Consider the following 16,754-nt stretch of genomic DNA (forward strand, 5'->3'; position numbering starts at 1 on the left):
TATATATATATATATATATATATATATATATATATATAAGTACATTTAATTAAGGTGTAATAATCTATAAATTTTGAGTTTGAATCCAAAATTTGGATATTGTGGAACGAAGTGGATGGGGCGGCTCATTAAACAAAGGTTTACCTTTTGGTTATTTTTGTATACCAACTTTATTCCTCAACCACAAATCAACTCCGTATTTATATACGTCGGAACAATTTTAAATACAAACCATTTAATTCTTACAAATTTTATAAATCGATTTCATCCGTACATTTAGATAATCAACGGTGTGGATTAAATCAGTTCCTAAATTTACTTTCAACAGTATTTTATAACCATATCTAAATTTTAAAATAAACAAAATCAAGGGTTGAGATTAGGTTTGTAGAATTTGTAAGAATTACATAGTTTGTATTTGAACCTTTTTGATATACTTATATATATATCATGACTAGATCGAATATATTTCTAACTGAAAGCATATAAAGTATGCAAGTTGCAAACCGATCCACCTTTTTCTTATAAAACATCTTTGATACAGCTGTAATCACGTACGAAAAGGCTGTTATCAAAGCACAGACAATATACTGGTTTAATTAAATGAACCTTTTAATCAAGCAATGCATAGATTTTTTTAAGTTTGAATAAGACAGTTGGATATGGTGAAGTAAATCATAAGAGATACAGTAAAAGAAACACGTACTTACTTTTATCAGATCTGAAAACGAATACAGACAAGATAATGTAAAATTTGTTAGAGGAAAAGGGGAAAGAGGGGTTTAAAGGGGGACCATTAGGCGTGCAATGCAATTATTCCATAAATAATTAAGAGTAGATCTTGTAATTTGATTAAGATGTGGTCCTTTGATCATTGAATGGAGTGGAAATTTCGAATTCAGTTTCTTGATTTTTTAAATTTTTTTTTTTATTTTATTCACCCAATTTTTTTTTCTCTAGATATTCGATTCCAGAAAAACCCTCCAATAATCTATTTATCATGTTTCCCTCTTGTTTTTTAATATTTATTTTTTAGAAAAAAATAAAATATAAATTCGATATTGGTTTTATAATACCTTATAATTGCCAAAAAAGACCGAGTATTTTAAGTATTAGTGTGGACTTATGAATTGATAACGTCTTGTTTTTAATCGGATTTTCATCCGAGTATCGATAAACGGTAAGTTAAAATAAAATAACGATCGTTTTCGGGTCGGTATCGTGAACCTTATTATACGATAAACGATATCGATACTCCAAAAAAATATTTGTTTTCTTTTTTTTTTTTTTTTGGTTTTAGATGAGAGCATGGACATTAATTTGTTTTTGGTTCATTTTGTTAAATATTATAATGGGCCAAAGCCCAAACATACAACCAAAAAATTTAGTGTTTGGGCCTGGATGGCTCACAATACTCGCTAATGAAAAGCTTTTTAAGTCTTGACTATCTATAATATATTACAAAACATTTGACAAAAACTCTTAAAAACTATTTTTTATGTACAAAGTACTGTTTATTGATGCATATTACTTAAAATTCAAGATTACAAGCAGAATGTGCGTAAGTACATCTTATTAAAACACCATGTTTTAATTCGTGTAACTAACTACATAAACACATTCAAATACATGATAAACATCATTTTAAATATAAAAAATCCAAAATATAATTAAGATAATCATTAAGTTCTAACATAATACTTAATTATTATCTTAAAAAAATATTATTAAACCAAAAATTAAAAAAAATGAAAATGATAAATTTTAAATAATTAGTTTGATACTAATATCAATATTTTCTTTCAATTTTTTATAATATATCTTCAGATTTAGATTTTATTTAAAAATAAAAACATTAGTTTTCTCAAAACCATATAAAATTGTATTATAACATCAACTGAGGCAAAAAAAACGACACATTAAGATAAAGATGTTTCTCGCTGTATTGTGCGAGTACCCTTCTAGTTATGAATAATTTATGCTCAATAACTTAAAAAAAGAATTAGAAAGAAATAATAAAATTAATAATAAATTTTGTAAAAGTATGTGATCAATATATATTTTTGTAAGTAAATTACATAATTGTCCATCTATAAGGGCAAAAACTCCATGAGAGAAAAACCTTCCATCACACAGTTTCCTCCAAGAAACCAGCTGCTGCATTTAGATCCAAGTCTTTATGCATGAAATGGGGAGAAAAAAGTCCTATGAGCAATGGGTTTCTTCTTAAGCAAATTATGAAATCGCCCTTGCTGATCCGACCATCGCCATCCCCGTCAAAGAGATTGAACAGCGAACGTATCTGCAATATTGTAATTTTCACCTGGTGATAATGTTACGAGCATAAACTCGGTTTTGAAAAGATTAGAGGCAACGACTTACCTCATCCGTGCTTAAGCTTCCAATGGCGGGCAACAATGAAGCACCAAGCTGCGGCAAATTCAAGAAACCAATAACTTCACAACTTAGGCCATGTTTGGCAACAACCATCAGCTGGCTTATTTTTTGAGTTTATTGAAGACCACCGTTTCATCAACCATAAGTTAGCTTATTGAAAAAAATACTTCAAGTAGCGCGTCAATAAGCTTTGGGTTTCTTTTTCCAATTATGCCCTTTGTTATATTAAAATTTATTTCAGCATGTCCTTTTAGCTCATTTTACATTGTCATCTAGTTTATTAGCTAGTTTTTACCAAACATGGGTAGTTTATTGGTTAACGACTAGCTTATTAGTCGATGGAATCTTTTCAACCAACGGCTAGCTTACCAGCTAGTTTGCCATACATGGCTTTAGAATGACCGTGTTCAACAACAAAAAGCAAACGAATTAGGGGGAAAATATTACTTCTTGCTCGGATATGTAATGATCTTGATCCATGTCGGTTTCAGTGAAGGCTGCTTCGCAAGCTTGTCTGAATAATGGCTGCTTCAGTATATGAACTGATCCCACTAAGAACTGCATGATTTAAAACCTATAAGCCTCGAAAGATCGATGGATCTTGGTGTAAATACGAAAATACCCATTAACAATACATGGATCAGCACACAAAGTTACCTCTTTAAAGGTAATTTTCCTGTTCTTGTCCACATCAATGAATTCAAAAATCTGTGAAAAAGAGACAATGCAACTATAAGCTATGCACTTCACAAAACTGCCCTCCGAATCTTTAGAATCAAAATAAATCGTTTCAACGCATTCATGATTATGAGAATGGCAAATATCAGTAATTTTAGTTTAGAATGGTGCTAAATAAAGAAATGTACAAAATTAGAAGCGATTTTCTTACTGACCTTTTCGGAGAGGCCACAAGCCTTTAATCTGAAAGCCCTCAAGAAATCTTGAATTTTGACTTTTCCACTGCGAACACGATAGTCGTTAAAGAAGACCATTGAAATTCCTTAACTACCCTTGTTTTGTTACGAATCTAGAAATAGCATTGTTAAAATTTCGCCTGTATAGAAGTGTTTTTTAGGGTGTTCAACGAGTTAGAATTGGACTGGACGAACCATACCAGAACTAAAAGTATATAATAATAGAACAAAAAACCAGACCAGTCTATAACCGTTTCAGTATTAGTTTGGTTCAGACTGTGAACTAAATACAAACTTGGGGTTTTCTAATTTGAAAAATTAACAAAAAAAGAAATTGGTTCGGTTCCGGTTAGATTATATCTTAAGCATCCATATCTTGACATCATTTGTTCCCAAAACTAGTCTTAACTTAGCCAAAGAATAACTTCTATAATACTGAGTCTCGTGGTGTGGAATGACACAAATGTCCCCCAAGCTGACCACTATATAAGAGGAATCCCGTGGTGTAGAATGACAAAAATGTCCCCACGCCGACCACTCCCAATTACGCACATAAGTTGATCTTTGCAAATGGACTTTAGTTCTAGAAAAGTGGGAGTTAAAACTCATCTTCACTTGCAACAGGATTTGTGTTTCTTGAGTTCCAAGATATCTTAATGTCACATAAAATTGCAAAATTTCCTCTTCTAGAAGATTTACCTAAATCACTTAATTATTTGCCATTTGTATGAATAACCATAATTGAATTAATTTAACAAATATGACACTCAACTTTTAAAATTCACACAAACTGTCTTTTATACTTGTTTTGAATCATTTTCAGTGCATTTTGAGGACAAACCAGTTCAATTAATAGAGCTACTAAAAAGAAGAAGAAGTTTTTTTGTAATAAATCAAACTTCAGGTATTTTTCTTTCTGTTGATTAAATGTTAATACCCTGAAGTTTGGTTTAGTACAAAAAATATCCTCGAGTTTTTTAGTACTTACTCGTTTCGTTGGATATTATACCTTCAAAATACAATAATACTGTCCAAGTTAAACTATTTTTCGTGCCAAGCATATCTTAAAAGAGTTCACTGATAATTGTTCATGCAAAAGACCGAATTTTTTTTTTTTTTTTTGAAGTATATAATATTTATATACGGCAAATACAAGAAATAAACTCACGCACCCTCCTCACCTATGGTGAGGTTTGAACCCCTGACCTCCTAGAAGGCCAAGGGCTACAATACCGCTAGGCCAAAGGCCCTTTTAAATGTATTATAGATATTTAGTTACAGTTAAACATTTAAGACAGAGCATTAAATAACATAGTCATACTCCCTCTGTATTTGCAAAGATGAAAGAGTGAACTAGGAAAATTGCAAGCTAAAACCATTCTAGTGAATGTCAATGTTTATTTTGTAACTAAACTGCAAGTATAATGATTTAAAAACCCATCCACTTGAAGATTAAAAGATGTGTAATTGTGAGTGGCTGAGTGCCCGACGTGAGGACATTGCACTGTCGTAAAAAAGAAGCTAAAGGGTTGTTTACTGCCTGTTGACCGCTTCTTACCGGGTAAGAGGTGCTTACCCGGTGAGAAGGGATGTGATTTTACCAACACACTCTGACCCACAAATATGCTGACAGAGATATTGACCCTGCAAGGAAGGGGTTGTTGTCTGACTCACCCAGCGCTTACCCAGACACTTGGTAAACAATCATTTTCAGTCAGCAGTTACCCTGACCGGACCTCTTACCCAGACCACATTCTTAGGGGCCGTTTACTAAACACTTACCCGGTAAGTGCTTACTGGTAAAATTTAACACTATTATTTACTTATTGGGTAAGATTTTAGTCCACCAAAACGACATCATATGCAACAATTTACCCGATAAGCGCTTACTGTCGTAAGAGTCGTCGTCCTTACTTACCGGGTAAGACTTATGTTTCTTGTCTCGCTCTTAACGGATAAGATTCTTGGTTCTTACGATATTCATCCGGTGAGGTAATGATCATTGGTAAGTGCTTACCAGGGTAAGCGTTTGGTAAACGACCCCTTACTCGGTTAGCGCTTACCCAATGTGTTGGTATACGGCTTCTAAATGCCACCAACATGCAAAAAGGACAAAAGAACATGAATACAAAAAAGATATAATGATAACATACCTGGGATCTGGATTCATGGAAAGAAATCTATCCAAGAAGTCTAAAGCCTCCGAAGAGCTCAAATGGAAGGACTGAACACACAAAAAACACAAATTTTCATCTCAATTAAGCAACCATATGAAGACCAATATTGTCAACATTTTGAAGGGAATAAGAGGCTATTGTGCTTTGTGAGGGTTAGGGATGGAATCATTGTATGCAGCCTTCCCCTTGCAGTTTGCAAAAAGGCTATCTTTGCATGTCGAACTCATGAACCTTCATTTGTATTAGGGTGTGTTTGACTGGATTGGCTAGAGTCAGAAAGGTGGGTGAAAAAATTGTAGAAGGTTTTAAAGTTTTAATTTGACATGGGTGGTTTAGTAATTTACACATCTTATCCCATCTCCATGATTCTCGTTCCACCTTATATCGGTGGGACAAAAAAAACTGCATTTTTGTCCCACTCGATTCTGTCCAGTCTAATTGCCACGCCAAGCGTGGGGCAAGTTTTTGTTTTGTCTTAACTGTGTACCAAACACACCCTAAAGGAGTAAACCTTAATTGTTGCTCAAAGATTCACACTTTAATTGGAAAAACGAGATACTAGTAAAGACATAAAATTGAAGATATAAACTCACTTGTTGAATATTTGCCATTTCAACCATAAAGTGCGATGGATTTTCCTGTAAAAAGGATGGAACATTCATGTTTAAGTATGAAGAAAACTTAAGTTGACTTGAAATAAACGAAACAACCCCAAAGACTTCTATGAAACAAATTGAAACCTTTAAGATAAATTGTAATTAATCTCTTGGCCATTTATAATTGTAACTCTTTTCATAAAGGTTCATTATTTATGTTATTTAAAGGGGTTTTATTTTAGTTTCAGAGGAGCAAATAAGAACCGGCCTATGTGAGTCAAGCCAAGGCTTGAGCTCATATGTGCCCATAGGAACTACATGCCAACCCAATGCTCGAGATTTTGGGAAAGCCGAGCCCAAGCTTGAGTGTTCAGAGCTCAGCAAGCCACAAGCCGATGCCGAGCATACCAATTTTTTCACAACAAGCTTCAAACCAAGCAAACCTAGGCTCGGCTCAAATGCACCACTACGTGTGGGTCCACACCCTGTTGATACATAATTTTGTAACAAAAGTAGATGTACCTGTCCAGAATCAGCCGCCTTTGAAAGAAGCATGTAATCGACATAGGAATGCGATGTTTGTACAACATTGAGAGAACGAGCCATGGCTCTACCCGTCTGCACAGAAAATTATGCATGAATATAAAAAAAGACCCAGAAGCTCAAATTTGATAAGAGAAACCATATAATAAGACATGAATAGATACAAACCATTGTTCTTGCGTACATGAGTAAAGAAAGAAGACTACACTACGCAAGATGTGTAATATTTTTTACTACAAATGCCAAGGATGGTGGGTTTTTTCTTTTGCATTTACATTTCCAGTCATCGAAAATCACTCATGCTTATAAAGCATAGTGATCTTATATATCTTTTTGGAAGTATATAATATTTATATACGGTAAATGGAAGTCGCACACATGTTTTAAGTTTTAGTGAGGTTGGAACCCTTTGACCCTTAGAAAGGTTGGGTTACCGGACACTGCTGAACCAAAAGCCATTTGGTAGCAGTCTTATATTTTGGCAAGAATGATGCTCAGTTTGCAAAAAAACAATTAGTACAATGGTTGGTTGGTAAACATAATCACTTGATTAGAGATATTCGTATAGCCCATATCATGGGGAGAGGAGTAAGTTTCACTATGAGAAATGTAGAATTTACAAAGATACAGAGAAATTCACTCGAACCTAGCATTGCGAATACTCTGAAATAGTTGAAAGATTGATAAACTAAAAAAATATCAAGACTGTATAATTGATGCAAAGGTACAGCAGATCTGCCAAAAAATTGAACTGGTGGCCGTTTACCAAACACTTACTCGGTAAGTGCTTACCGGCAAAATTAACACTATCATTTACTTACCGGGTAAGATTTTAGTCCATCAAAATGACATCGTATTCAACAATTTACCCGGTAAGCACTTACCATGGTAAGAGTCATTGCCCTCACTTACCGGGTAAGACTCTTGGTCCTTGTCTCGTTCTTACCGGGTAAGATTTTAGTCCATCAAAATGACATCGTATGCAACAATTTACCCGGTAAGCACTTACCATGGTAAGAGTCATTGCCCTCACTTACCGGGTAAGACTCTTGGTCCTTGTCTCGTTCTTACCGGGTAAAATTTTTGGTCCTTACCATATTCATCCGGTAATGTAATGTGATTTGGTAAGCACTTACCCGGATAAGCGTTTGGTAAACGGCCCCTAACACTAAACCTCACAGTTCCATCCATTCAGGTCGCAACAAATTCATTCAGATCGGAATATAAATCGAGCCTTGAAACATGAATTCAAGATAACGAAAGACTGAATTTATATTCAAAGTAATTGGAATTATGAAACACTTCTATCATAAAAACTTAGTAATTATAACAACTAACAAGTACTTCTAAGAGGTCTGTATGTGTGTACTTATAATGGAAGAGATAAACTCACTTTCTCGGCAAAACGAGCAGCACTTTCTTTATGATGCTCGGAAGGTGAAACAACAGGAAGATATTCAACCTGATAATTTTTTTAAATTGTTATCGAACTTTTCTAAAACCAGTACACAAGCAAACAAGCTACAAACTAGAGACAACATGGCCTGAGAAAGCATACCTCCATGAAATTGTGAAATTGTGTGAACATTCTAAACATGAGTGTCGCCAAAGCAATATGACCCCTACAAAGCATGTCAAGCACCCGTTAAAGATGAGAAACGTTATACAAAAAATTCAACAGAATTTCCGATTAATTGATGATCTTACCATGATTGATCAAAATGTACATGAGGATAGCGAACCACCACTGGCTGGATAGGGTAACCAGGTATAAATGCACCATGTTGGAATGAAATAAGCAGTCTTCCGTTAGTTGTGGTTCCCTCGGGAAATAAAAGTAGTCGAGGAAATCTGTTGCTAGAGGCCTTTCTCTGTATTGAAATCCTTAAAAGCACATTTCTGTATCAAATTGCTTATATATATCGAATGCAAGAAATTATATTTTTCAAAGTACATCAATGAAAAATACGTGATTTTACAATTAAACCCTTCAAATGAGTATTGTTGCACATGTAACTAGGCACATAGCTTAAGGGAAATGTTCAAGTAATAATCTATTCTCGTAAATACCCTTCAGTTATTACAAAATAGGAGAATCTTGTCGACCCAAGTCAATATCGTCAATTTCTTTGCAATTACAATGGGAAATGCTTCAAAGGCTTGAAGCTATGAAAAGGCATGATATCGTTCCTATAAAGAATGACAATTATAGGAAACAGAACAGATGACTAACGAAGGCTCTTTACCTTTATCTCATTTACGGCATTCTTCCGTGATTGATGTGAAAATCGATTCACATATATCACCTATATACAAAAAATGGAAGAACAAATTTGCATGAAAATTCAAGATTTTTAACAAAGGTGCAACATCAGGCAGAAAGAAAACTACTCAAGATAAATTCAGTGTACCTGCATAGCTCTAATAATTGTACCAACAAAGGGCATGGAATCATGGGACTCGGATGCAACAATTGTTGGAAATAATTCATAAAAAAAGAAGATTGGATCAATGTAAGATACATGATTGGATACAAGGATAGGAGCGATTTCCCTCGGAGCTGGTTTTCCCTTTCGCTTTATCCAATGGTAGCTGCAAATGCAAACAGATGTGATATCTCAATATTACAAAGAAATTGAAGTTTCATTCCATAAACATTGAAGCTTTTGAGAGAACCCATGGTTTAACTTGTCTAACTGTTAAGGCTTGTTTGTTAGCAGCTTAATGAACTTAAGGGAACTCCGAGCTTATTCGGCCAGCTATACATGACTCTTGGTAGCAGCTTAATGATATAGAGTGGCTTATTCAGTAAGCTTCTATAGGAGAGCTATATGCAGAAAGCCGAGTTTTTTTCTAAATCTGCCCCTCCCATTTAAAAAACACGCTCACTCCATCTATGAGAAAGCCCTCCCAAACAAAAGCTTTCCCTAGACAGATTAATCCACACAGACAACTTTATCCATATAGGACTTAGGGGCTGTTTGGTTGGTTTTCCATTAAGTCACGTATGGATAAAGCTGTCTGTGTGGATCAATCCATCTGTTGCGTAAGTTTTTGTTTGGGATGGTTTTTTTATAGATTGAAAGAGCATGTTTTAAATGGGAGGGGCAGGTTTCGAAAAACTTTGCTTTTTGCATAAAGCTCTCCCTTAGAAGCTTCCTGAATAAGCCACTTTCTATATTATTAAGCCACCATTAAACACTCATGTATAGCTGACCAAATAAGCTGTGAGTTCCATTAAGCTCATTAAGCAGCTAACAAACAGGCCCTTAATGGAAATCAACCAAACAGCCCCTTAGTCAAAGCTTAAATATATTAAAATACCCTTAAATAGTAATAAAATAGGAGAATTTTATGTACCCAAATAATATCATCACTTTTGTGACGATGATAAGTTTCCACAAAATGGAAATATTTTTCATGGACATCCCAATTGCTGAAATTTTCATAGAATGGACTACGGATGGTGCAAAACTGCAAATGACATATTTCCCTACATAAAATATTATACTCTCTTATACATCGCGTTAAGCCTCAATAAGAAAGGGTGACACACGCTAACAGCAATCATAATCAGGCTAGTATTTGAGACACCATAAATCTGGCATAAATTTAGCATAGGGAATAGCTCAAATTTGGGCATCTAGCCTCCACAATGCCAATTGTTGAGGTCACTAATTATAAGCCAACTCTATCACTTCTATCATCTTGATCCGTTGGTCTTACGGCACCAAATTTCACATCCACCTTCCCAACTAGCCTTTTCATTTTTCAGTTCAGAAGTTGTCAATAAGCTTTTTTCTGAAAAATCTACAATTTTATACACAAAATTACAGAAAAGATTCAAATTGAACAGCAATTCATAATATCATAATATCATTCGTCCGAATAATGATCTAAGCAATCAAACAACAATAGTATATTCTGGAAAATCTTAGTCATAGATGCATAATAAGTACAGAAAAAGGTCAATTGAGCTTACCCAAATGCAAATAGAATCCCCCTAGTACACAAACGGGTGATCCACATAACCCTACACCTCCATCTGGGCATTGGATTATGCTTATCTTTCCAGCCATGCAAAGCAAATTTTGTAGCAAAATATCCAATCGACAAACACAATCCGAATAGCACAAGCCGGACTAATGCTATAGGCACACACACCAACACCTTAAGCCACTCATAAACCCCTTCAATCGTGGGTGTATGGTTCCTAAACGGATCCACCGTGGTCGACCCAGGAACTTCAAACCCGTTTGACCCAATAAACCCATATGGGTTTTCATCAAAATCCAATTGGGTATCGATCGAAATTGAATATTGGTTTGTGGATGCTTCCTGATTTGAAGATGGTGGAGGACCCAGTTGCTCATTGACGTTTAGGATCAGTTGGGGGACATGAAGTTGATGATCAGCATCGGATGGTGGCTGTGACAGGCGGCGGCGGTCGTCGGAAGCAAGAAGTAAAGGGGTTTTGAGATCCTTAGCCGCTGCTGCCATTGTTTGAATGAAGAGGTTGAGTTTTTGCAGCTGATGCAAAAACGAGAGCAATTGGATTTGAAGGGTTTTAGCTGGGGGTGTGTTGGATGTTTTCAATCTATAAGGATACTATCGCCATAAAGAGAATTCAATCCATGTTTTTCAGGATTTTTATACAAAATCATCTCCGAAATTACGAGTTGGGCATTAAAAGACATCTGTTGTAATTCAATTGCAGAGCGATCAATCTGGTCCATGGAAAAACAGATTGCGTGTCTATCATACAAAGTGCGATTGATTAGCATGAAACAATCTCATATGAAAAATACGATGAATTTTATTGTATGATATCATTTTTATGGAAGTAGAGTCAGGGGTGTTTGGGATTGTTTATGAAAATAATTTATTAATTTATTTTGGTACTAAATCGGTAATAAGAAGTTTTTGAAAAAGTTAAAACTCTTCTGACTTATCATAAGCTGATAAGTGTTTTTATAGAAAAACATAAGTAGTTTTAAATAAGCAATCTCAAACACTTCTTTAGTAAGGAACAGAAGAATGGATCTTTATGTACATTAAGATAAAGATGTATCAGATTATTTTTTTTCTTACGCTATCTTAACTATTCTTCTCACATGATTCTTCATCTATAGTATATTAACTGATTATAATTGATACGAGGAATATTATATTATGTATTAATTAATTATGATTGATGTCTAAAATCTAATATCATACATCAACTATTGACTTTATACCAAGTTTTTTGGTTGATAGTGGTTTTATGTCGGCGTTGTAAAAGAGAAAATGACAAATAGAAAATACTGAAACCATTTGTTTTCATCATATATCGGTGATCAAAACTTTGTTTTTTAGCTTATGAATCATAACATACAAGCAACATGAATCATAACATACAAGCAACATGAATCATATCAGTTATGTAAACTTTGTTTTTCTAGCCCATGAATCATAACATACAAGCAACATGAATCATATCAATGATGTAAACTTTTCTTTTTAGGGGGTGTTTGGAATTGCTTATCTGAAACAACTTATGTTTTTCTACAAAATCATTTATCAACTTATTATAAGTTAGAAGGGTTTAACTTCGTTAAAAACTCCTTATTACCAGTTTGACACCGGTATAAGTTGTTTATCCAAGCACTCAAAAGTGTTTATTACCAATGTCACACCAGAATAAGTCAATAAGTTGTTTTTATAAGCAATCTCAAACACCGCCTTAGTCTAAACTAACGGTTGGAAGTTTGTCCCAATTCCAAAGACTAAGATAAAATATTCGTGTAAAGATTAAAACCATATGAATTTAACTATAAGAAAATGCTATTACAAATTTAAATTACTACCAAAATTAAATAAAAATAAGATATTAGGGTAAAAATCGAAACGATCTTGTTAACCTTACTTGATTTCGATATGTTTTGAGGATGTTTAAGAATTCTACTTGGGTAAAAAAAATGAGATTTAATTTGGGGTTATTTAGTTATTAGATATTTAGATTAAGTATCAACTAAATCGTAATATCTATACTATATTATAAAGCATTTGACAAAAACATTTAAAAATCATTTTTTATGCATGACGTATTGTTTATTGATGCATATTACTTAAAATTCAAGAKTACAAGTAATTTTGCGTAAGTACAACTTATTAAAGCTCTATTTTTAAATTCATATAACTAACTACAGATAAACATAATTAAATACAAGATAAACATCAATTTTAAACACATAAAATCTAAAATATAATTTAGATAATCATTGATTTCTAACAGATTGTTTAATTATTGTCTTCACAAAAATTATATTATTAAACCAAAAATAAATTACTTTGTTATTAAATCTAATTGAGTTATAATAAAAAAAATTGAATTAAAAAACTTATACCAAACAAACGAGAACTATTAAATAGTTAATTTGATACTAATATCGATTTATTTTTTTTCAAAATTTTATGCTATCTTTAAATTTATATTTCATTCAAAAATAAAAACATTATCGATTTCTCAAAATCACATAAAATCGTATTATATTAACATTAAAATCGAGATTTATCTCGTTGTATTGCACGAGTATTCTTTTAGTATAATTAAAATAAATAAAAAAAATTAAAACAAAAGAAACAAAAATAATTATTAGGTAGGGCGGATATGGAATGGGGACTAATCGACGTTGTTGGATACGTGGCAAATTGTTGAATGTGTTCTAATTTGGGGTTTTGTATAGTAATCAATTATTTTAAAGCATTCCTAATACATGCTTTGTATTAAAAGGGCACGTGCCAATGACGTGATGGGCACCAACCCCAACAAAAAATATAAATATTAAGTTATTAAAAGTTGTATGATAATTTAGTGATTTTCACTCCACCAATGAATGTTTGATATGTAAATATGGAGATGAAGGGGCTCTTTGGCAGTTGCTGAATGATTTAGTTCAGAATAGTTAAGAGGTTAGAATGGCTAAGAGGATCAGAATGGTTAAGTACTGAATGAAACAAGGTTGTTTGGTAATTGTTTTCTGAATGACAGCAAATTACCATTTTAACCCTAGTTATGATTTAGTACTGAATAAACCAACATACAATTACCAAAGATGATGTTTCCTCATATCAGTATCAAATCCTCAAGAAATTGCAAAATGTCGGTAATCCAATCATCATTAACATTGTTACAAACATGAAATAAGCAATAAACACCGTCAATTTCCAAAGAAAAATGATAAATTCCCTAAACCAAACCCTAGATTTATGCAAGATCAAGAAACCGAAATCTCCCATTTCGTAAAGCAGCTTCAAGAAACTGAAATTAACATTGTTACAAACATGAGAGGAGAGGATGCGACGTGAGACCTGCTGGAAGAAGGCGGAGACGGCGACGGCGACGACCTGCTGGAAGACGCGGCGACGAGAGGCGGCGACGAGACATGCTGGAAGAGGCGGCGGCGAGCGGCGGCGACGACAGACCTGCTGGAAGAAGGCGACGTGAGACCTGCTGGAAGAAGAAGACCGATGATCATAGGGTTGGGGGAGCGATTTGAAGACCGGCGACGTAGGGTGGGGGGAGGGATTTGAAGACCGGCGACGTGGGGGGAGGGGCTGTGAGCGATGTGTGAGGAATGTTGGGAGAGAGGGCGGGATTTGAAGACCGGCGACGTCTTCTTCTTCCCGATTAAGAGGGAAAAATGGTTTAGAGACCCGTTAGATGCAAAATGGTTAAGAAGGAAAATGTAATCATTCAGAGTTTTTTTTTTTTTTGCCAAACAGCCTTGACCTCTTACTGATTAAGAGGTTGGCTCTTAATGTAACCATTAAGAGCCAAACAAACAGCCCCGAAGTTTAAGGTGGTGGTTGTGTAGTCGGTAGAAATGGTGGAGGGGTGTGGTGGTAAGATAGTGTTTGGTATACAAACATGATTGAATTGGACATGATAAGTTGTTTATCTGGTATTTGGTACGATTAGAATTGGATTGGACAAGATGCTCTTAAAAGGTTTTTTGATTAATCAATATATCATATAATAGTTATAGATGATACAAATCAAATAATATTTAAATAATTTAATTTATAAACATTTTTATACTTTCATATACATATATAATCGTACCAAATTTGAATAATTTTTTTGATAAAAGACATGATTCGTACAAAGAAAACTTATGTTTTTATTCAATTTAGAAGATCCTTGTCGCATTTGACAGCGATAGATGCAGCGGCGGTCAAAGGAGGTGTTGGTGACGGAAATAGTGGTTACCAGTGGTGATGATTGTTACAAGACAAAAGTTGGCGACAGTGTTGATGGTGGAGGTAGAAGTGATGGTGGATGGTGGACAACAGTGATTGTGGAAGACATAAAGATGATGGTGGACAGTGGTACTGGTGGCAGCCAACAGCGATGGGGTGGGTTGTGGTTGATGTGGGCAAAGGGAGAGGTGGGAGTTTGTGGTTATGGCGGAGGCAGTCAACGATGGTGATGGTTATGGTGGAGGTAGCTGACGGTGGTGGTGGCAATGGGCGGTGATAGCCACCTGGTTAAGGAGGTTATTGTAGTGGAGAAAGAGGCGGAAGTGGTTGTTGGTGGTGGTGGTGGTGGTGGTGGTGGTGGTGGTGGTGGCGGCGGCGGCAACGGTGACTGTTAGAACAAATATTATATTATGATTATATCAAATAAGGGTAACTAGTAATTTTTTTAGTTTATCTCGCATTCTTGTTGTTGGTCCTAAAATATAATGACTTACACAGGATATGTTTGTAGAAGGGAGGTGAATACAAACACAACAAAAATTCACTTTTAATTCTACATTTTGTATAAAACAAAGAATTACATATCTGTTGTGAAAGCTAGGAAGGTAATCCTAACCAACTTGATTGTTGACAAAATTGCTAACAGTTGAAGGAGTGAGAGAAGAGGATACTCATTCAGATCTGAAGTACTTAGATAGTTATTTAGATAGTGATGTCGATTTTGCCTAAGAAACTATTACTCGAAAGTTCTTTTAAAGTGGGTCATTGCAATATATTGGAGGCCCTGTTACACCTATATCAAAGTTATAAATCACACACAGACACCAAGACTATATATCGTCGATTAATAAATAAAAAAACATAAAATGTATGAAAATAACATACCTTATATGATATAAGTTCAGTAGTTCCTTATCTATATTTGGCAACATTATTCAGTTACTCATTACCTCGTTTTTTAGCTTGTAGGACCAAAGTGAACATTTTGCCATTTTAGAACCACCTTCTGTAGCAAACTACAACTGTTCATTCAAGGGATCGTTTATCAAACGTTTACCCGAGTAAGTGATTACCAAACAACATTACCTTACCAGATGAAAAAAGAATAATAGTAACCCCACCATTAACTACCAAGAATCTTACTTGGTAAGTGAAGACCACGACTCTAACCACGTTTAGCGATTACCAGGTAAATTCCAATAGCACAATCACTTGAGTTTTATTTACCTTAGAAATTCCAATAGCACAATCACTTGATGGTGAAGCCTCCATCAAGTGAAGAAACTATCAAACATTAACTTGGTCCCTGTATTGTTTACACCAAGTATTGCAACTCTACAACCATGTGAAAACCAATATCAAGAGACACCCAATAAAGCATAAAAAGTCTAATCTTAAATGTAAATAATCTACATATCACTTGTTTTTGGAACGACCTTGACAAGAAATGAAGAAATATCCCTGCTAACTATAATTAAGGGAGTTCCTGGGAACGAAAATTGCAAATTTGTGGGAGTCAGCCAAACAAGAAATTGTGGATATGCTAGTCATTGAACAAAAAAGAACGAACTTGTTTACAGATTTGGTGATTTAATCAAAACACAATAGCAACTACTTTAGATTTTGGTTGCTATAATTGTCGAACAAGTAAGAAATTGTAGGAGTCAAGGAGTCGTGTTGGTGCTTATCGAGGAAACATAGCATGAAAGAGAGATTCAGTTGTTGAGTAACTGAGGTGTTCAATTGATGATGATAGAGAGAGTGCTAGGGATTTGGAGTGCAAATTTTGGGACCTTGTTTAGTGTAACTGGATGACACATGCTAAGGCACGAACCTGTCTCATTTGTTGATCCAACATGCTTGGACTATTTATTTCAACCTTTGAG

At 34.5% G+C, this 16,754-nt stretch overlaps 1 protein-coding gene across 5 annotated transcripts; it reads right to left on the reverse strand.

The window, feature by feature from the left end:
- Positions 1 to 2,036: 2,036 nt before the first annotated feature.
- LOC112502328 (lysophospholipid acyltransferase LPEAT2-like) lies at positions 2,037 to 11,276 on the reverse strand. 5 transcript variants are annotated; one of them, XM_025106219.1, is made up of 15 exons: positions 9,988 to 10,875; positions 9,150 to 9,219; positions 9,039 to 9,048; positions 8,874 to 8,933; positions 8,335 to 8,498; positions 8,186 to 8,249; positions 8,021 to 8,089; positions 6,607 to 6,702; positions 6,082 to 6,126; positions 5,465 to 5,535; positions 3,291 to 3,357; positions 3,055 to 3,105; positions 2,845 to 2,955; positions 2,383 to 2,430; positions 2,037 to 2,302 (listed from the first exon to the last, which is right to left on the reverse strand). In XM_025106219.1, the coding sequence occupies exons 3-15, from the start codon at positions 9,042 to 9,044 to the stop codon at positions 2,129 to 2,131; spliced, it is 1,026 nt and encodes a 341-aa protein (XP_024961987.1). In that variant the 5' UTR covers positions 9,045 to 9,048; positions 9,150 to 9,219; positions 9,988 to 10,875; the 3' UTR covers positions 2,037 to 2,128. The 5 variants fall into 5 exon arrangements, with proteins under 5 accessions (XP_024961987.1, XP_024961984.1, XP_024961985.1 ...); XM_025106216.1 differs by lacking the exon at positions 9,039 to 9,048 and having other exon boundaries at positions 10,610 to 11,276; XM_025106217.1 differs by having other exon boundaries at positions 8,335 to 8,378; positions 9,039 to 9,219; positions 10,610 to 11,276.
- Positions 11,277 to 16,754: the final 5,478 nt, after the last annotated feature.

Source organism: Cynara cardunculus, unplaced genomic scaffold, assembly GCF_001531365.2.
Source record: "Cynara cardunculus var. scolymus isolate 2C unplaced genomic scaffold, CcrdV1 Un_Scaffold_1253, whole genome shotgun sequence".
Classification (NCBI taxonomy): domain Eukaryota; kingdom Viridiplantae; phylum Streptophyta; class Magnoliopsida; order Asterales; family Asteraceae; genus Cynara; species Cynara cardunculus.

What these genes read in the sequence shown, in the direction of transcription:
- LOC112502328 (XM_025106215.1), bottom strand. Translation starts at nt 11,127, where the DNA reads ATGGCAGCAGCGGCTAAGGATCTCAAAACCCCTTTACTTCTTGCTTCC. An exon ending in ATGCCGTAAATGAGATAAAG is followed by an intron (nt 8,499 to 8,873) that starts GTAAAGAGCCTT and finishes ATTTCAATACAG; the next exon opens with AGAAAGGCCTCTAGCAACAG. An exon ending in AATTTCACAATTTCATGGAG is followed by an intron (nt 8,090 to 8,185) that starts GTATGCTTTCTC and finishes AAAAATTATCAG; the next exon opens with GTTGAATATCTTCCTGTTGT.